General features: G+C 42.7%; 2 protein-coding genes across 2 annotated transcripts in view; both read left to right on the forward strand.

Annotated features, from left to right (window-relative positions):
* LOC108788318 (L-lactate dehydrogenase B chain-like) overlaps nucleotides 1-11,087 on the forward strand; it is a 24,932-nt gene extending 13,845 nt beyond the window's left edge. The window contains exon 9 of the mRNA XM_018558076.1: nucleotides 11,075-11,087. The gene's annotated coding sequence lies outside the window, so the exon portion shown is untranslated. The remainder of the gene's footprint in view (nucleotides 1-11,074) is intronic.
* The window catches only part of PWP1 (PWP1 homolog, endonuclein), a 50,250-nt gene continuing 33,875 nt past the window's right edge, over nucleotides 5,056-21,430 (forward strand). The window contains exons 1-6 of the mRNA XM_018558057.1: nucleotides 5,056-5,204; nucleotides 6,854-6,912; nucleotides 9,148-9,323; nucleotides 13,597-13,682; nucleotides 14,008-14,104; nucleotides 15,544-15,654. Of these exons, the coding sequence (XP_018413559.1) occupies nucleotides 5,139-5,204; nucleotides 6,854-6,912; nucleotides 9,148-9,323; nucleotides 13,597-13,682; nucleotides 14,008-14,104; nucleotides 15,544-15,654 (595 nt within the window). The 5' untranslated portion in view covers nucleotides 5,056-5,138. The remainder of the gene's footprint in view (nucleotides 5,205-6,853; nucleotides 6,913-9,147; nucleotides 9,324-13,596; nucleotides 13,683-14,007; nucleotides 14,105-15,543; nucleotides 15,655-21,430) is intronic.

A 21,430-nucleotide genomic window follows, 5' to 3' on the forward strand; every position in this document is an offset into this window, starting at 1 on the left:
TGGTATGGTATGCACCCCCGCTGGCACTACCTGGTTAATCAACTTTTGTGGCACCAATTGGCAACAGTCACTGTTCTGTTATAGTCAGGGCCCTAAATAGCCCGGCAGGGGAGATTTGTCCATCCATGCAGTGCAGCATGTTCTATTTAGCCTGCAGGCTGAATAAAAGAAATCTAAAAGTCTGGTCAGTTGAATGCTATACTGGGGTTCCCCCTTTAGTGCACTGCGCTTCCATCCACTGTCCCCAGCTGTGTACTGTATTAACCCCTTCGTGATGGGAGACATACAGTGTACATCCCGTCACAAGTGGCTATATGACTGGCCACGTACACTGTACGTGCCGAGTTATATTAGCCTCTGTAATGCTGGTAACTGCTGATTCTCAGCAGTTCCAGTCATTATCTGACAGCTGAAGATAGCAGAGAGGTAGCAGTGACTCACCTCTCTGCTATTCGTTTTGACAGCTGTATAGCCTGGCCCGATGTTAAATGATACATTTCACTCAGATACATTTGTATCTAGTGCTTGAAATGTATCAGTTTTGATCGTCTAGGAACGATCAAAGACCTTTTAGTGAGATCTGATTCTGATGAGACTGATCCTGACAGCATAAGTTATTATTAGCTGTTCCTAAGCTTGGAGCAGCCTGATAACTAAAGATTTAAAAAAAGTTAATTTATTAAGCAGTCATAGTGATTGCTTGATATAAACTGACAAATTTTTTATTTTTTTTTACAAAGTGTAAAAAAAAAAAGTGTACAAAAAAAATTAGGAAAATAAAACTTTTATATATATTTTTATACTATAATTAAAATATTAATACAAAAAAAAAAATTTCTGGTTTTGGTAGAAGTGAGGGAAAAATCTTTCTATCACAGCCCTGGATTATTATCATATAGTATTTTATTTATATCGCGCCAACAGCTTGCGCAGCGCTTTACAATCAAGACAAGATGGTAAGGAGGGCCCTGCCCCTGAGGGCTTAGAATTTAGAAGGGGAGGGGGAAGTGATACATGAGGAGTTAGCTGTGTGGGGATGAATTGTTTGAGAACGTGACGGTTCAGTGGTTAGGTTAGCAGGAAAAACCTGGTAGAGGTTCTAATCCTTGCCCGTGCTATCTAAAACTAATAAGAGTTTCTGCTGGGCATGCACATTAGGGGCCCCTGTCAACAGGCTTCAGTGGGCAAATGCACCATAGCTTTGACATCAGTGAGAAGTACTTCTGAGATCATAAAAGGGTATCTATGGTCAAAAACTAAAAATGAATATGTATTCCCATAAGTTCCATCCCACACCAAAATAACCATATTCATCTAGAATTTTTTAAAGCTAACTTACTGAACTACAGCTCAACATCTGAATGATGTAACATTATAATTGCCTGCTGGAAGCCATGCATGATGGGATATGTAGTCTTGAGAAATCAAGATTGCATCGCAGCAGTGAAAGAGATGCAAAGCTTCTGTTGGAAGTGATGGGCAGACAGAAGGCAGCACTCACTGCATAAAAGGGTTTTTTTTTTTCCAAGTAAGCTTTGATTGCATTATTAAAACCAACTCGAGTATGTATTCCTATTACAATGCTGATGTTATAAGAGCCTAGTATATACTGGGACTTTACAACTGCTTTGAAGAACTGAAGCAAACAAAAGCCCACCAGCGCTGGCCATATAGCTACTCTGGTACACTGCATCCCTGCAAGGAAAGCCATTAAAGTGATATTAAAGCCTAACTTTTTATTTCTCATTTAAGGAGACCATCCTTTGCTGGAGGCTGTTGATTTCATTCTTTAAAAGTTCCTAATTCCTTGTTTTCTAGTGGCTCCCCGCAGCGCACTTCCCCCTGCACGGGTGCCACCGTTGTTCTAATGGAGGCACCCGTGCACGCTCGTTTCCGCAGTGGCTGTGTGCATCCATAGACACACACAGCCCTATGGCAGGCCACACCACATCCCTCTTTGATGGCAGAAGGAGTCTATGGCTCCTCTGCCATCAGTATCCTCCCCTCGCAACGCGGAGGTTCGGGGAACGGAGGATCTCTTTTGGACCAGCGGTGGGGACAGGTAAGTGTGGAGGGGACTGGGGTAGATAAAAAGGTGCTGGGCTGTTTTTACCCTAATGCAGAGAATGCATTAAGGTAAAAAAAAAAAAGCCCAGACCTTAATACTACAATACTTACCTGCCTTGCTGCCACTAGGTTGAAGAGCCAAGCTTTCACTATGCTGGCCACCCCCATTGCTTTCTGTGGTTGGCTCAGCCGGCTCCTACATTACTGCCAGACACTGGTTAGGAAGGAACCACACAGTGCTCCAGGAGACAAAAACTCTGACACACCTGGAAGTGCCGGAAGCTGAAGATCTTTTCAGAACGCTTCGATCTTCAATGCAGCAGAGGTCAGCATGGGCAGCAGAACAGATTACTATAAAAGTAGTATTACATTTGCTTTTGTGTTTACATAGCAAGCAGTAGATATATGCAAAAACATTTTTAAAAAAAAGCTGTGCAGGATGATGGGGCGGGCACATGCGCAGTAGAGATCTTCGGCGGGGAGAAGAGGAGAGACAATGTAAGTGAATGCACACAGCCATGAGCGTGCATGTCGGACAGGCACCCTGGGACACAGCAGTCAGCACTGGATCAGTGACGTGCAGTCAGGGGAGGCAGAGCCTCACCTACCATTAATGTAAGAAAAAAATAAAAGTTAAATTTTTTTCTTAACTTTTACCTGCATCCACTGACAAGTTCAGCCTCACTTCTCGCAGGCACGCACTGCATTCCAGCTTCTTCTGACAGGTTACACAAAATAGGTAGCAGGGAAGCTTCCCTGCCACGCTAACAGCACAACCTGTCAGAAAACAGACAGTGTGCATCTGTTTGAGCAGGCACACGCTGTGCTGTATGAATGTGGGAAGCTGAGGCTGAGCGCTTCATTGCTTCTAACTTCTGCCAGAGTCATTGAGCTCCTATGGACGGTTTGGGCCAATGGAAATGTACCATTGGTTCAAGGCGTCCAATAAAAATGATTAGGGGAGACAAAGATGATAGTTGCCTCTCACTGACAGTCATAGGAAAAGGGGTATGTCAGCCGGACTGTGCGCTCTATGAGCTGGCTCTGGGCTGCGCAGGCCAGATGACCAGCATATCAATGGGTTTGAGCAGGCACACTGGCTCCAGAGATGGAGTAGGCACGCTACCGCTAGTCTGTACTAATCCTGGTTTCCATGGAGCCAGATAATTACCGCGAACGCGGAGCAACGGTTTTTACACCTTGTAATCCTTTCTCCGGTTTGTGGAGTGGACGGAGCACGGGACGGATCAGTAAGTTTCTCATACTCCTTTGGTGAGCCACTAGTAATCATGGTCATTTTTAAGCTGACGAATGGCTGGAGCATACCATTTAACATTGGTTTATTATTTCTGTCATTTACATTTCTTCACTTGGCGGCAATATGACATCAGTATGACGTCAGAGGGGGTAGGATGGACTGCTCTTGTCTTCTTCCCACTGGTTGATTGCACTTATGGTTTTGATATATAAGGTGGTGGGTTTTTAATGCATTCATTGTCATGTTAAGCCTGATGAAGAGGACCCTGCGTGGCCCCGAAACGTTACGCTTGGAGATGTGACATGATGCGTGAATAAAGGAAAAGAAGGAGTGTTCATACAATACCCATTGGTGTTCTGGTGATTCCTTGCTATTGTGTAAAAGACAGGCTCCTTCCCTGCCCATCCCATAATCCAGTCACAGCTAATAAGGAGTACCCAGTGCTCGCTGCTGATAGAAATTAGAAATAGAAAGGTACTCGCGTACATACTACATTTTTATGTTATATATATATATTTTAGTTTGTGTTCAATTAGTATAAATAGTGCAACTACAATCGCCTACATAATGAGAATCGAATATGTAACTTGTGAATATCTGACTCTCATACTAGACAGTGCTTCACCAGCCACTGACCTCACCACACGTCCCCGCGCTGGAGGGACTCCTGAAAACTACTGGAAAGAAGAAGAAGATGATCGGATCAAGAAGCAAGGGAGCCTGTCCTTAAAGCAGCATTAGGGGTTGGGGGGGAATTGTGACTTTAATGTCACTTTAACTGCTTTCTTTGCAGGGATGGATTTTTATTGAAAGGCCTCATTCACACGACTAACACCCGGCCCGTACAGCGTGCACGGCCGTATCAGGCCACTCCCGGGAAGGACAGATGCTGCGGATCCATCCTGTCTGCGTACGAATACGGACACCCACACCGACGAGGAGTTCGGGTGAGCGTACTCCCATAGAGAAGAACAGGCTGCTGTGTGCAATCACACGCAGCACCTGTCCTTCCCGGGAGCGGCCCGATATGGCCGTGCACGCAGCACGGATCTGTACGGCCGGCTGTTAGTTGTGCGAATGAGGCTTAAATCACTTGGGTGTGCATACCCGTGCAGAGACCTGCTCTTGGGAATGGACAAGTGTAGTGTGTAATTGTGTGCAGCCATCTGCATCCCTATGAGAGAACGTGGCTGCATGCCAACCCAAATCTGCACAGGTTCAAATGCACAGACTTGGACGCAGACTGTCTGGAGTGTAGCCGCGTCCTCTCATAGGGATGTACAGGGGGCTGAATGCAATTACATGCTGGACCTGTCCCTCATGGAGCAGAACTCTGTACGGCGTGCACGATCTGTGTGAATGAGGCCTAAAGCTGAGCTAGAGTCCTACATGAAACTGGGCAGCCCAGTGTTACCTCAAGCTGAAAGATTTAAAAAAAAATAAACCATTCTGAATATCCCAATTCAGAGAGTATGCTAGAACACATTTATTTTACAAAATTGCTCCCCTTAATGATCCCTACAAATGTATAATGCTTCTATGGCAAGCTAAAACACTGTAACTGACTGCTGTGCTTCAATAGAGAGAATTGGAAGCGGTGGCAGCTTGCCAGCACATAACAGACTGCAGCCTCTGTGAGTAAAGATGACTGTACACATACACAGTACAGTACAGCAGCAGGATAGCACACACTCCCCCCCTCCACGATTCCGTGTCATGTGACAGGAAGCAGCATCACACAGGAACCCACGTGTGAACACAGGGAGCTGCCATTGCCCGGAGGAAGTGTGTTGATCGCTGTTTTCTGTCCACTATGAGTTGTCAGATCACCTGTGTGTCCTGGGTACAGCGGGGGATCGCTAAGGAGAATCCCGAAAAGGTGGGGTCTTGTTGAATTAGTCATATACCAGTCCTGCTTTGCTCATACAGTGTCTTTTTCGTTGTTCTGGATAACAGACAACTTTTTTGTACCTGGTTATAAAATGAAGTTCCTCAGTGTGGAGAAATGATTTTAACGTGCATCTATAGTCTGGAAAGGTGCAGTATTGCTTTCCATATCTCTATAAGTTTAGTCTGCTTATATTATGACTTCCCTGGTTCCTCCTTTCCTCACTCATATTGATACTTTGTAATCAAACATTTCAGTTACAAAATGGGGGACAGTACAGTTACACTACAATTTCTGTACAATAGAGTTGGGCCTGCTCCTGAGAGCTTACAATCTAGTAGATATAGTAAAAATTGCGACATCCCAATGCTACAAAAATAATAACTCTTTGCTTCCCCCATTAGGGCCCATTCACACCATAAAGAGTGTGTTCAGCCTCTGCAACGCACTGGACCGTAACCCGGCTGGCTCACTTTGTTTTGGGACCGGAACGCAGGCACCAATGTGCCATGCGTTAAGTTGCAGGCGATCGTATGGGGGGGGGCGTGGCTGCGGTGCCATTCACTTCAAGGAACGCCACGTCCCCTCCCACCCCAACACAAATGAGCTGGCCACAATGCAATCCAGTGCATTCCGGCCAGAAACGGTCCGGAACTAGCCCTAACCAAAAATGTATCTTATTCTGTGTGTGTTGTAAAGTAGCCACTGCTCCAAGCTCACTCCCGTGGTGGACTACAATCACAGTACAAATTAGTAAACTAAACATGAGATTGTAGTCCATCACAGAAGCGAGCTTGGAGCGGTGACTACTTTACAAGACTCATAGTTTAGAGTTAGGACCGCACTATAAGAGGTGCCTTGGCGCGGCAGTGCGGCTTACACATCCTTTGCAGAAGACGTGTATCTAAAACATTCACTTAAAGGCCCGCCACGCCCCCTCCCGCCCCAAAACAAAGTGAGACCGCCGGATTGTGTTCCAGAGGCCGAATGCACTGGAACACACTCTTTATGGTGTGACTGGGCCCTCAAGGATTTTTCTGGTTATCTGTGTAGCTTTGGAAACTGAGACAAAGTTGTTTATACATTTCATTTATTTGATATAAGAAGCTGTAGAGTTTTTGTTTAGACTGGAATACTTCTTTAAAGCAGATATAAACCATAACTGTATGGAATTTAGTTTGCAGAAGCACTGTGTATTATAAACAACTTCAATTCTTTTTTTTCTTCATTGAAACTACAGTCCTTATTACCTCTTTTTCATCCTTTTGTAGCATCTTAGTGCTGCTGATCTCCCACAGTCTGTTTGCAGCAACTTTCTGCATGCAATCTGTCCTGTGGTGGCTGCATGGCAATTTTCCATGCAGGACTCCTGATGGTGGCAGCAGCACACAATGTTTGTGTATTGTGTGTTAAAGCATGCTCTTGTCCCTGTTGAAAGCCTGTGAAACAGGGTGACAACATAGAAGCACAAATGGGACACAGGGCGAGAGTGTTGTCAGCCTATAGCTTTTATTATAGATAGAAAGAAAATACCTTACATGTCCTTTTGACATATTAACACTTCTATGGGAATTTAGTGACTGGGTTGGGTACAGTTGTGTGATGTCATTGTAATGACCCTTGTTGTTTGTTTTCTGTAGGTTCAGCTGACTAAAGAAGAGCTGAATAAACTGATAACAGAAGCTAAAGAACAGTTGGAGTAAGTACCACAAACTGATAAGATGGGACAATAAGAAGGCAATCCTTGGAAGGGAACCTGTGCTTTGTTTCTTTCTGATTGGCGCACAGTAGTTGCTGTGCTGGAGGTGTATCTGACCGCTGCTGTCACACAGAGGATTATCTTATCCTTTTCTTCAGTGGGCTGCCAGGGAGGAGGGATGTTGGCACAGGAGGGATGTTAGGCCCGGTTCACACCTGGGCGTTTTGTAGCGCATTCCTACGCTCTGCAAAACGCTCAAACACAGAAATCCCATTATTTCCTATAGGTATGGTTCACACCTGGGCGTATTACAGGCCGTATGAACGTGCTACAAAACGCCCTATGTCCAAAGAAGTACAGGAGCTTCTTTGGGGCGTCTTTGTCGCGCGTATCCATTGGGATACAGCCAGGTAGCCCTCGGAAACGCGCGTTTGGCACGCATTTTTTACCGCGAATCGCGGCAAAAATGCACATTCGATACGCCTAGGTGTGAACCCAGCCTTAAGGAACAATGCAAAGAAAGTCTATTACTATTAAAGTGATATTAAGTCAAAAGGTTTTTAAGCTATTTTAAGTACTGATTCAATCACTTACAATTGATGCTGCCCTTTGATGTTTAACAGTTTTTTTAGTTTCCGGCAGAGTCAGCTGTTCCACTGAGCACTGGCCCCGATATCCTGTTTTAGGGTGGCTCCTTTCCCTTGCAGGTTCCCATGGAGCCACCCTTGTGTGTGCTAGTAAGCTATGTGTGTCTACACATACACAGAGGTACAGCAAGGCAAGCCTCTCCCTGTTCCCTTCCCTATGCTAGCTGATGGAAAGCTGCTTTAGACTTTACTGGCCCTTGTGAGCTTGTACTAGACAGGAAGTTCAGGGAAGCTGAGCTGAGAGAGTTGGAGCTGTTCCAAAACATGATGACTGTAAGGCCTGGTTCACACCTGACCGTTTTGTAGCGCGTCCTACGCTCGATGAACGCTCTACAAAACGGTCAAAAAAATAAATAGCACTGTATTCAATGGCCTCGTTCCCACCTGTCCGTATTTCCGCCCGTCCCGAACGCACTACAAAACGGCCCACGCATGAAAAGGTCCCGGAGCGTTTTTTGCTGCGTATTGGTCCGTTTTGTAGGGCGTTTTCCATTAGTATACTGCCAAGTAGCCTTTGGAATCGCGCGACGGTCGCGCGGCTTTTTTACCGCGAATCGCGGTAAAAAAACCGCGTGACGGTCGCGCGACAGACGCGCATATTACAATACGCATAGGTGTGAATGGGGCCTAAGTTTTGGGGGAAAAATGTAAATAATTACTTTGCTAGGCGATGTATTTGTGTTTGCTTTGAATTCATTATTGAAAAAAGATTGAGTTTAATACTACTAACCATTTGTGTCCTGAATTTGCCACATCTATTAGGCTATGTTCACACCAAGTCTGGAACAGATCTGCAAATGCAGTGCATTTTGTACCGCGATTTTGCCACGTTCTGGTGCTTTATTTTTTTTTCTAGCTTAAAAAGGGCTTTCAGGTGCAGTCCAGTGTGTTCCTTGCATGTTTAATGCGTTCCAGACCAGAAATAAATAAGACATTCAGTATTTTTTCTGTCTGGAAGGGGAAAGCACTGCAATGGTGTGAACTGTAGCCCAGAAATCACATAGGTATACATTGGGATGCGTTTTTGGTCCAGGAGCTAACTGTTCTGGTCTGGACAGAATTTGGACATTGTGTGAACAATGCCTAATGTGACCTCTGTGTTTAGACGCATGAGCAATTAGATCTTTAATTTTTTTTGGCTGATTAAGGGCAGGTTTACACCGTTTTCCGGACCAGATATGGAATGCAGTGCATTGTGTTCTGCCGCCTTTTTACCACGCTCCGGAGCCTTTTTTTTTGGCTTAAAATTGGATTTCATGTGCGTTCCAGTGCGTTTGTATGTGTTTTTTTTTATATGTTGCGCACTGCAGACCAGACAAAATGAGACATGCAGTATTTTTCTGGTCTGGTACAGACTGCGCTGGTATAAATAAAGGACAGAAATAACATAGGGATACATTAGGATGCATTTTGGGTCCAGAAACAATCTGGTCTGGTCTGGAGATGATCGGGATGTGACCCTGAAATGAAAATAAAAAATGTAAGTGAAAATGGCTAGTTTGGCAGTTCTATAAACGTTTGAACATAAAGTAGGGGCGATCCTCTAAGTACATCAACACTCCCTGATGCGTGTTTTATGCCTCTACAGAGGAGAACTCGAGGATAATGAAGATGAAGCTGGTGAGGAAGCAGAAGATGAGAAACCTGAAGACAAGGAAGAGTCCACCCAACCAGATGAGAGTCGGGAGGAAAGCATATCCAATCTGAAAATTGATGAGCTTGCTGCATATGATTTGGACAATTACGATGAGGAAGGAAAAACCGGTATAAGATCTGTAAAAAAAAACGTTTGTAACTAAGTTGACAGTTAAATTATACGCTGGGTATACACAGTTAGAATTTTGTTCAAAAATGGTCTTTTTTGGAGCTTTACGTTGATTTCCTAATACCTAACGGGGTGAAAACGATGATCATTTTTCATAGTGACAATAAAAGGAGCAGGATGGAAAAATGTTCTTGAACGAAATTCTAACAGTAAGTGGGGTTTTCGTTTGGGCAACTCGAAAGTTGAAATCAAGTGAAGTTTGGACCAACAACCGTGAAGTCTCTGATAGTATTATTGACAATTATTGTTTTGACAAGATTTTTTGTAACAATGTTTGTAAGAAATTCTAACCACGTATACCCAGCTTTAGGCTTGTAAAATTTGAATTGAGGGGAAACTGAAATGTGGGCATTGTCCACATTACACTCCTTGCATTGGATTCTTTACCACCATTGAGCCTAGCATCCGTTGTATATAAAAAGGGTTCTTAAAGGAGAACTATGAGGTGAATGTTCACATTGGAGGTGAGGAGATTAAGGGGGGATATGATCTCCATGTGCAAAATGTTCAATGGTGGTAACAACATTAGCGATAAACTGTTTAAAATTAACTCCATTACAAAAACTAGAGGCCATCACCTGAAATTGGTGGAAAAAAAATTCCAGCACAAGGGGCGAAGGGGGTTCTTCACAGTAAGATCAGTTAGGGTCTGGAACTCACTGCCACAAGCGGTTATTTCAGCAAATAATGTGGAATGGTTCAAGAAACTTTTGGACGATTTCTTAAGGGACCGTAATATACAGGGGTACAGGTACTCCTAGAATGAGATCCTAATAGGTTGGACTTGATGGACTAATGTCTTTATTCAACCTCAAATACTATGTAACTATGAATGATTTTCACTTAACCTCATAGTTCGAGCCGACGTGTGACAATGAAACTGTCACACGTCGGCTCAATAGATCGGGAAGTGAGCGAACACATAACGTTGCTCGCTCACTTCTCGATCCTGTCCCTGCAGAGAGCCGTGAGCGTCGCTCACGGCTCCCTGCAGGGATTCCCCCCCTCCCCAGTCCGATTCTGCAGCGCTGATTCGAGGAACGTACGCGGGAGTGGGCGGGTACAGTTGACTCTGCCTCTAGATAGGCAGAGCCAGCTGTCAATCACGCAGATGAGTGGATCTTGACAGTAATGTCAGGATCCGTCCTGGCTGCGGTGGTCTCAGTATATGGTGAGCTGTAACTCGCGATATACTGAGCTTTGGGTCACGGAAGGATGCTAGTTTATGTCCTCCCGTGACCCTAAAGAGAACTATGGGGAAAAACATTTACCCCATAGTTCTCCTTTAAAGCCCTGACGAAAGGTTACCTTTTTAAGGCCCCAAAACACCTTGGTTAATGGATTATATACATTTAGTGTGGTGCTTTATTTTTTTCGTATGAACTATAGTCTACAATACACCTAAGGGCTCCTCCCCCAACTGTAGACACTACCAACCACACATTACCAATTAAAATATAGGTTCCAGCACCTCTAACCCTCTGCCTTAGGTTAGGATAAGGGTGACGGAAATGAGCCTGTCCCTTTTAAAATCGGCCCATGCCATTTGCTTTTGCTATCCCATCTAAGAATACCTGTACATAGAGGTTGATGTAAGCTCTTTATTGGATCCTGTCTTCTGTCACAACTCTGTAGCAATCTTTAGATAGCAGCTGTAAAAACTCAGTGTAAAAATCAACTTTACCTTCAGAATTATGTCTGCGTTCAGTCTACCTGGATAGAGTAACATCATTCCTGATTGGCTGGGATTATCTTAATTTTAACAGTTTTTATTGGCAGTGTTTAGCCAATAGGAATTTAGAAATCATTTTAGCCAATTGTAAAAAGAGGGATGAAGAAAGTGAAATGAGGTAAAGTATTGACTTTACCTCATTTCACTTTCTTCATCCTTCTTTTTACAATTGGCTCAAATTCTTTCTAAACTCTGCCAATGAAAACTGTTAAAATTAAGATGATGATCCCAGGCAATACACTGTTTTCACAGCTGCTTGCTGGCTACATAGAAAAGCCTGTGCCCTGCCAGCATTTTGTAAAGAAGCACCTACGCTCTCTGTGTGGAAGCAGTGATCTCTTGTGCCCTCTGGTATGACATGCCTCCTGTTGTGTGAGAGCTCGAGCTCTGCCATCATCAAGGAGCATGAGCTTTGGTGATTTGCAAAGGTGTAGGTCTGACTTGGCATGGGGAGTATCGGACCTGCTGCAGGGAGACCGCTGCTTCCACACACAGAGCAAGGGTCCTTCTCGGCAGCATGTTGGCAGGGGACAGGCTTTTCTACTCCGGTTGTGGCTGCTTTATATAGAAAGAACTGTAATACTTTGTGCACCGTTTATTTCGATGCCCCTGGAATATATTTTGCTGATTTGAACTATTAAAGTTCAACTGGACTTCAACTGTTTTAAAGATAAGCCCGATTTCTATTTTATAGTTGTGCTGTTCTATGCATAAACCATGCTTAATTGAATATGTGTTTGTTTTATAAAAGTTGTCCTCCATGTTGAACAAGTGACAATTTACTTTGAACCCCCCTCTGAATCAATAAAAGTAATACAAGACAACAGATTTGTAGAAGCAAGGTCACTGCAGCTGTAATTACAGCTTAATCAATTTACATTTGCCACATCAGCTGGTGAGATGAGACAATTTTGTTCAGGATTGATTAGAAAGCATTGATTGGGACATGATGCATGGACCAGAAAAGGAATGCAAAAGGATGAAATCTCTTTTTATAAGACTGGATTGAGTTTAGGGAACTAAAGAAGAACCCTAAGCAGAGTTTGCTTCTTAACTGACCTCATAATAAGAACTTGCAGTTTCAGGAAAACTTGTCATCGAGTCTAGGTTTAGGAAAGCAGATTTTCCTCTAGGCCCCATTCACACACAAATCGGCCTGCACTTACAGCTCCGTGCTGCGTGCAGGGCCGTACCAAGCAGCTGCTGGGAAGGACAGGTGCTGCGTGTGATTAGTACGCAGCCCCCATCCTTCTCTATGGGGCTACGTGGCCGTACGCTCACCTCAATTGCAGGTCGGCAAGGGTGCGGGTGAGTGTATTCATACGCCGCAGGAATGGATCCTGTATGCGTCCCGACCAGAAAAGCCGCACCCCTACGGACCTGCAATTAGGGTGAGCGTATGGGGGCGTACGGCCGCGTAACCCCATAGAGAAGGACGGGGGCTGCGTACTAATCACACACAGATCACGATTTTGTGGGCCTTGAGCTGCATTGCGCAATATTGAGCGACAATGCACATTTTATCGCGCTTTTTGGGTGGGACTTTGTCGCTGCTACATCGGGCTGTAACCAATCAACAGCAATCTTGACGTGACATCATTCTTTCCTTACATTTTGCAGTGCAAAAGTGACCCTTCTGTAGCGCGATATCGCCAGTAATGCACGATTCTATTAGGCCGAATCGCGCGACATCCGCCGAAAAAAGGGTCATTTACAAGTGACAAGCTGCAGGCGACATTGAGCTGTGAGATGTGAACATTGGAATGCATTGGACAAGCTACATAGAGCGATATCGCGTGGAAATATGCGCGATTTCGCAGCTCAGTGTGAACGGGGCCTAACAGCCCGCCATGCGAATTCCTTTTGCAATACAAGCCTTTATGAGTGTATGTATAAAGTCACTCGCACTCCAATAGAATTTCAAGTCAAAAACGGTTTATTGACTCGATTGCTATCACATCATATAGCTATATGATGTGATAGGTATATGATGTCATAGCAATTGAGTCAATAAACCGCTTTTGACTTGAAATTCTATTGGAGTGCGAGTGACTTTATACATACACTTATCTTGGATTGCAGAGGCATCTGCAGTCACTTTGGCACCCACCCGACTCTAAGGATATTTTTCGGTCAGGAGTGCGATGGGTACACTGGATTTTGGACAAGTCTTTATGAGGACACTTGTGGATGAAAGGTGTGACTCTTCCTCAGCTCTGCCAGCATAGACTCCTGGACTGGGAGATCTAAAGCAGCATTTTCACTAAGATTAAACAAAACAAAAAAAAGTCTTTAACCCTTTCGCTGCCAAGCCCTCCGGAACATTTTTCAAATCAGCTGGCCAAGCCATTTTTGAATTAGTAAAAAAAAAAATCTGTCATAAATCAAAACATGTGGGGCCATAGAAATGTGGTTTAAATGATTTGCTGATTTGAAAATTAACAGAAAAAAAAAGAATAATAAATCTTATTTCTTACTAGATGTTCTGAACCTTGGGGACAGTCTGGCTGGTCTTAGTGTATACAGCTGCAACGAGCAAGATGCTTATGTCACCCTTAAAGATACCGTATGTATATGTCGACTGTGTCTGGACCTTTGTATAATAAAGTAAAAATGGTTAGGGACATTTTCTACCGTTATATGTTACTGACGGGTCACAAATAGTCACATGTAGTTCAGTGTAGCAGCTTTTACCATTGGGATCACATTTACAGGGACAAAGGTGGAGCTGACAGGTCTCATGAGGGCTTATGAGACATAGGCATTATGGTATTAAAGGAAAAATTTTTTAGTGAGCACATATTTTGGGTTATTTTGTTGCTGTTAATTGTGAAGTAATTTTGTGACTCACTTACTTTCACGTGTTTTTGTTTCTATAAATTATTTTAAAGGAGCAATATGAAATAGAAGATTTTACTATTAAACCCACTGACAACATGCTGGTCTGTGGTCGGGCAGAGAAAGACCACTGCAGTCTTGAAATTCATGGTAAGCACACTACATTGACTGGCTGCTAAATTAACGTCTTGCAGACCAGATGACCACAGAGGTTAAAATTAGGGATGCACCGATACATGTTTTTCGATATCAAGTACCCATATTTTTCTTTCTGGTACTCGCTGATACTGAGTACCGGTGCCTTGTGCCCCGATTATCAGGAAGTCGAGTGGCAGATCATGACATGTCGCCTGGCTTCCTGATTGCCTGCGAAGCCAGTGTTCTAGTCAAAGAACACCGGCTTCACTTGCCGAGGATGCCTGGCTTCCTGACCAATCATGAATCTGGGAAGGGAGTTCTGACATGCTGCCCGGCTTCCTGATTGGTTAGGAAGCTAGGCTACCTACCAACAAGTGAAGCTGGCTTCCTAGCTAATCCGGAAAGCGGGCGGCATGTCAGGACCCGCCTCCTGGCTTCCTGATTGGCTAGGAAGCCGGCTTCACTTGTTGCTAGACAACCTGGCTTATCCGTGGTCTCTCTGCACTGCCGGTCAGAGGGAGATCCCCCCTCTGACCGGAAGTTCTGGTATTAGAGGTAAGTATCGGAGCATTTGGGCGAGTATGAATACTCGCCCAAATGCTTTGTATCGGCACTGATACTAGTATCGGTATCGGTGCATCCCTAGTTAAAATGTATGTCAGGGCAAAAATATATATATTTAGTACAGCTGCAATATATGCACATTTTCCCATGTTTAATTTTTTTTTTTTTTTAAATGCAGCAAGTACAGAAAATACCTGTTGCTCTGCTTGAAATCTGATATGCTGCTTACTTCCTGTTTGGGCTTACAACACACTGCCTTTTATGTACTGATATACCAACCAGTGTTGTCATCTCAGCCTGCTGGATAAGATAACTCTGCTTATCCTCTGCTTCACATGCATACATTGATTTCTTTACCATCAATGTTCCTGCCTTGACTCACAACAGTCTCTGCACACACTGAAGGGAAAAGGCTGTTGGGAGATGTAGTTCTGGGGGGTACTTATGTAAATAGGAACTGAGCTCCCAGAAGCTGCCCCTGCAAGACTTTTATAAGCCTGGTGAAGTGTAACACTTTCCTGGGAATCAGTCTGGAATGAAATATAGGAGCTCCGATCCTCCAGCGCTGACTGGAGGAACGGATGGGGGAGGGGGCGGGTACAGCTGGCTCTGCCTCTAAATAGGCAGAGCCAGCTGTCACTCACGCAGCTGGGCTGCTCCAGACAAAATTGTCGGGATCCGTTTCAGCTGCGTCGTCTGCGGGCTGTAGCTCGCGGTATACTGAGCATAGGGTGACGGGAGGACGCTAGTTTGTGTCCTCCTGTTACCCTTAGGACAACTATGGGGAAAAGCCCTGACCCCATAGTTCACCTTTTAACTCTCCAGCACTCCAAAAATATTGAGTCATTTTTAATTTTTTAACTTTGTGGCTTTTTTTCCCCCCCCAGTGTACAATCATGAAGAGGACTCATTCTATGTTCACCATGACATTCTGTTACCGGCCTACCCTCTGTGTTCTGCGTGGTTGAACTTTGACCCAAGCCCTGAAGAAAGTACAGGTAACCATTCTAAATAAAAGCCTATAATGAAGCAGCTGTTCTAAAATATATAGTGACTTAAAGTGTATGTAAACCCTAACTATGAACGTCTCTTATTTGCTCCCTGTTTAACTGTTAAATATACAAATTAAAGGGTTTTGTTATACCTGTTCAAAACGTGCAAATGCATACCTGTTGATCCTGCCAGATGCTTTGTGAGCTGACCATTTTCTGTGCCTCTGTGTTCTGCAGTAATGGTTCCAACTCTCTCTGTGATCTACAGAACAACTTCTCTCTTTTTGGAGAAGAGGAAGATGTTTTTTTTTAGTCCTGCCCTTGAATGACAACACTGCTCCTCCATAGATACAGTGTGATTAGTGTCACCCTAAGATGGGAAGTGTGTTTGTGGCAGCATTACTGAGTGAAGATAAAGGGAAAAGTAGCATAAATGAATGCAGCCTTTTTCCTGGGTTTAAAAACACTTGAAATCAGTAGCTGCTATAGGGCTGGAAGACATATGTGCTGGGAGTGCTTCTGTGTATTTGCTATTTGCTTGGTGTTCAGCTTTCAGTAATTCAGGGTTAAATCTATTTCCAATTAACCCCTTCATTACTGAGGCCTTTTTTTCATTTTTTGTACCCATGTTATATTCCACATTTTAGGCCTGAAAATTACTTAAAACCCCCCAACATTATATATTTTATTGTCCTTAAGAGGTTATAATAGATTACTCAATATTTAGGGGGTCAATTTCTTTGCATGCATTATCTTTAGTAAAAGTTACAGTGGGCACCAATGATTAAAATATTACCTTTTTTACATTCCATTATCCCCTATATATCCATATTCCATTTATTCAATATTCAACTTTATATAATTATATAGTTTTACTACGTACAGAAAGCCCTATTTTTCACCAAAATTTTAAGAGTCAAAATAAAATTGTTTGTCAAAATGAAACCTCTTTGAAATACAAAAACTGCTAAAGCCTTGAAGGGGTTAAACGTATAAGCACATGTGACACCTGTATCCCCCTCCCTCTCCCTCTGGTCGGCTCGCTGCCTCTGTTGTATGCATATATCACAGTTAGACTTTAAAGAGCCCGTGTAGGTTTCAGTTATATTGCTAAAAAGCATGTAATCTAAATCGTCCCCTTTTTTAATGTACTTTAATAATGATGTTTTTACGCTGTTGCTAGCAGTCAGCAAACATTTTAATGCTCAGCAGTGCTTATTAGACTTGTTAACTGCTTGGTGGCAGGATAATAAGCCCCTGCAGGAGAAAGGTAATGGAGAAAGTCAGGGCTCGTTATGTGCTGTGAAAGTTTATTTTCCCCTCCCGGCTGCCATGATGACGTTAAATCATAGTTGGCTGATCTGGGGTTTATTTTATTGATCAGACTCCTAATACGGTTATAATGTCCTTAGGACTGGCTCACTTGGGGGGGATTCATGCTGCTACTTTATAACTCCATCACATAATAGCAGCTGTCATACGTGTTTAACTAACATTTAATGAAAATCTCACAGACCTGACGTGTCCATATTAATGTAGCAAAGCAGAGAGGTTCTTGGGAATCTGCGGCATAGAAGAGTGATATCATTCAAGGGTTGCCGGGCTGCTGTAAAGGAAACCCGTGCTAAGGCAAGGCTGTAGGCTACCATTGATAATGTATAGAATGCTAAGTTTCTAGGTTATAGAATGCTCATTGCCTAGCTGTCATTGTTATACAATGCTTTCAATGATTTGAGAGGCTAACCTGGAACAAGTGAGCAGGTGATTAGATCTGACTTGCTGTCTATTTATCCATGTCCACTGGCTGAGAAAGAACTGAAGTCAAAGGATTAGCATGACAGCTGGCAAGTCATGTTTTTGGGGGCACATTGGCATTGGTAACATGCAGTGGCGTAACCAGAGTTCTGGGCGCCCGGGGCAAAAAAAATAAGTAACATGCATATTTCTCTTAGCACAGAAAGTTTTAATTTGTAGTGATAGCTGTAATATGTGCAAATGGCAGGATCGGCTGTTGGAATTGGGCTTCTCTTTGGGGTTTTCACTGGAACACTTTTTCGCATTCACACTTTCGCATTGCGGCATTGTGTGGCAATTAACATTTAATGCATTGCAATCCATTTTGAATGAATGGCACCTCAACAAATGTCATTCATTTTGAATATAACCCCAAAACACTAAGGCAATGCACCTGTGTTGCCACGTGCCACAATGTACAGCAAAGTGCGAGGTGTTGTGATGTGTTGCATTGCTAAAATGGTGCTTGGCCGATTTTCGGCATGTTGGGCTGCGTTGACAGCCCATTCATTTCAATGGGTTTATTTGGATTGTTTTCATTTGTTGCCTTTGTACATTTTGCACACACCATCCATAGTCTTTCAATGGCTGTTATGTGGTGTATTTGGCACACCTTGTGGCAGCTCCTGAACCTCCTACGAGGTCCAATTTTTCCATTTTGGGATGCATATTTGTCAGCATCTGTGAAGTGTGCAAACTGTTTTTGCAAGCTGTAAGGGAATGGCTAAGTTCACTTTTACAGGAAAATTGCCTATACAGTCAATGGGTCCCAGTAGGTATAAAAAAATAAAGAAACCTTGCTGCTTTTAAAATGTTAATTCATGTAGTTGCCATACCTGTAGGCCATTTGCACTAGTGCTGAAGCCAACGAATCGATTTAAGATTCGATAATGAGAAATGTCAATGATTTTCATCAATTACTGAATTGGTCTGGATCCCCTATGTCTCTACTCCTCGCTGGGAGCTGGTGTTTCATTGACTCTGTGTCCCCTCCAATCCCTGCTGCTCCCAGTGGGGATTGGAGGGGACACAGACTCCTGCAGCTGGTGCCCAGCGCTGAGGAGAGCTCCACCAAATCATCCCCAAACCACAATATTTGCTGATCATTCCCTGTAATATTCAAACATCGCTGATCACTACAATGTTTGTAAGTAATTGAGGACATAGTATTTAGATACTGTGTCCCCAATTTATGAGTGAACAGGAAGTGCTCTACTGCACTTCTTGTTCATTCATGAGTGTGGACCTAGTATCTGTTTACCATTTCCTTGATTTATGAATGAACATTAAGCCTCTCTGCTTGGGCTGCAGAAAGAGATTGAGGACTTTTTGTCAATCTTTTTTGTATAATAAAAGGGAAGCATCAGGGGTCTGTTTTAGACCCATTATATTTCCTCAAAGCCACTAACCGTAAAGTAAAAAATGAAATAAATACAAAATAATTAAAGGTAAAAAAGAAATAAAGCCTCCCTCCCACAATTAAAACATTAAAAAAAAAGAGGTGGTTAAAAAATTCATTTTTGTTTTGGGCCTGACAAGTCTGGTACAGGAGGTGCGTTGTGGTGCTATCATTGCCTACCGCAATGTCGTGCGTTCCAGTGCGGTGTGATTGCAAACAATTGTGAATGCAGTTTTATTCTGAAATAAACTTTGTCTAACACTGCATTTGGGTATTTTATTTTAAATTAAGGATGGTATTTAATTTTTTTTTTAAATCAGTTCAATCGGAAATATAGTCGATCAACTATTCGATTTATGAAAGTAATCATTTGTTGTAGCTCTGTTTTGCACCCTCTAAGCCTGGCCTAAAAACTCCCATATTTGGCTTTGAACCGTCCTGTTGCTAGGATTCTGCAGCCATTGGACACTCTGCAGCCATTGGACACTTTAACCTTTTCCAAACCCTGTGCATGTGCAGTGGGCTCTTCCCCTGTATTAACAGAGTCCAACGATGCTGCAACAGGGGAAGGAGAATGCACTGCGCATGCGCAGAGTTTTTAATGATAATGGAGCTCGCTCCTATGATGCTAGGGATGAGCGCCCAATGGTTGTAACATCTTAGCAACAGAACAGGGCAAATCGGCCAGGCTTAGGAGGGCACAAATGGCCTACAGATATGGCAGCTTGTTAAGCAACTACTTTGTTTTTATCCAAGCTACATTAATCAACATTGTTAAAAGCTGCTGTGTTGTTTTTTTTTGTTTTGGTGTTTTTTTGTTGTTTTTTTTTAGCCTACTGGGGCCCCTTGAATGCATAGACCATTTTCTTTTAAAGGTGAACTTGGCCTTTAAGCAGCCTCTATGTGTCTAAAAGGAGATTCACTATCTCACTAAAAACATATCACAGTGCATTGTAATTTTATCTTTATTTAAAGCTTTATTATACCTTGAACTCCTTGGCCTCAGCAGCATGATTGGGATTTGAAATTGCTTGAACTCGCTAATTCTAGCAACTAATCTCTATTTGTATGGAGGATATATAGCCCTATCAAGACATATTACGGTGGATTACAATATACAGTATATCAATATCTCATTACTAGATTATATTTTTGGATCCATTACTGCATGATGGGACAATTAAACTGCCCGAATGGATGTAATTGAGATACCAAAGCGTTTTGTTTTTTTCTTTAGACAACACTGTCATCATACCTTTATTGTATCTTGAGGAGGACCCAGTAATGTTTTTATTGATTGATTTAAATTTTTTTTTTTTTTAAATATTTATCTTACTAGACATAAATACAAGACATACTATAGATATTTGGAACATAATGGTTTTGAGTATGAAGTGTATATTGGTGACCTAATCCTTTAGGTGCTTGAACTAATTATATAGGAATGGGTTATAACCCCTGTGTAGTTTTTAACGCCATCAATGTCCCCGTTGGGGGGGATTCAACCTTTCTTTCAGTCCAGGTGACCATTGTGGCTAGGACTGAAAGTGAGGATAATGCTAACATTTTGAGTTGTCACTTTAACAGGAATAAATATGAAATCTTTGTGAGAAAAGTTTTTTGTTAAAAGATTTTCCTATTCATCAAAATGAAGGAAAAATCTCCCCAGGGGATGGTTGACATTGATTCTCATTATCGATTAGCTGGTTTCGGCCCTACTGTTGCTTTAACCTGCATGAGCAAAACATTGGTACACTTTAAATGATCATAATTGTCTAGGCTTACCCTTTTGAATGATCTATATTTTCCCACTTAATTAAAACTGGATAGAAAAATAAGTTGTTTGCCTTCTTTGTCTACCTTGTTCCCCCCTTTATTATTAAACTACAGGTGCTCTTTAAATAAAACCCAAAGCAGATGTCTGTTGCATTATGTTATAGTGGTGTCCTCAGCAAGGTTTGTGCATAAGCAAGCTGGCATGATAGATGGCGGGAGCACTGTTTTGGCTTCTCACAGAGACCTCTTGAATCATAGAAATTGCTCTGTGGAGATAATGAATACTTTTCATTTGCATTGAAAAACCTCTCTGGAAATGGATGAGGAAGCCGACGCCTGTCTGAATTGGTGAGAATTCTGTTGTGTTCAAATGATGGATAAGAACTTTCCTGCAACTTATTTGTCAGATTGAAATAAATACACAATGAGATGCCATGCCGGGCCTTGTTCAAAAAAAAAAATGGTGTGTTCGCTTCAGTCTATCTATATCATTGTTGACCATAGCAATCTATCCTGCAGCCATCTGTCATGTTACCTGTGATGATTTAAAAGTTTTAAGAAGTGTACAATTTCATTTTTATTTTTGTTTCCAGTGAGTAAACGCGTAGTTTGCATCTGACACTTGATGCACAGTAAGGTGGCCATACACCTTACAATTATCGTTCATTTTTTTTTTTTTTTTTTCATAGATGAAATTCGGCACGTTTTACAGTAATTGTGATCGATGACTACCATTCAACTGGTTGATTTATCGTACGAAAAAACGTTTTTGTTTGGAAATTGAACGATAACCGCAAGATGTATGGGCACCTT

Source organism: Nanorana parkeri, unplaced genomic scaffold, assembly GCF_000935625.1.
Source record: "Nanorana parkeri isolate BGI_ZX_2015 unplaced genomic scaffold, ASM93562v1 scaffold14, whole genome shotgun sequence".
Classification (NCBI taxonomy): domain Eukaryota; kingdom Metazoa; phylum Chordata; class Amphibia; order Anura; family Dicroglossidae; genus Nanorana; species Nanorana parkeri.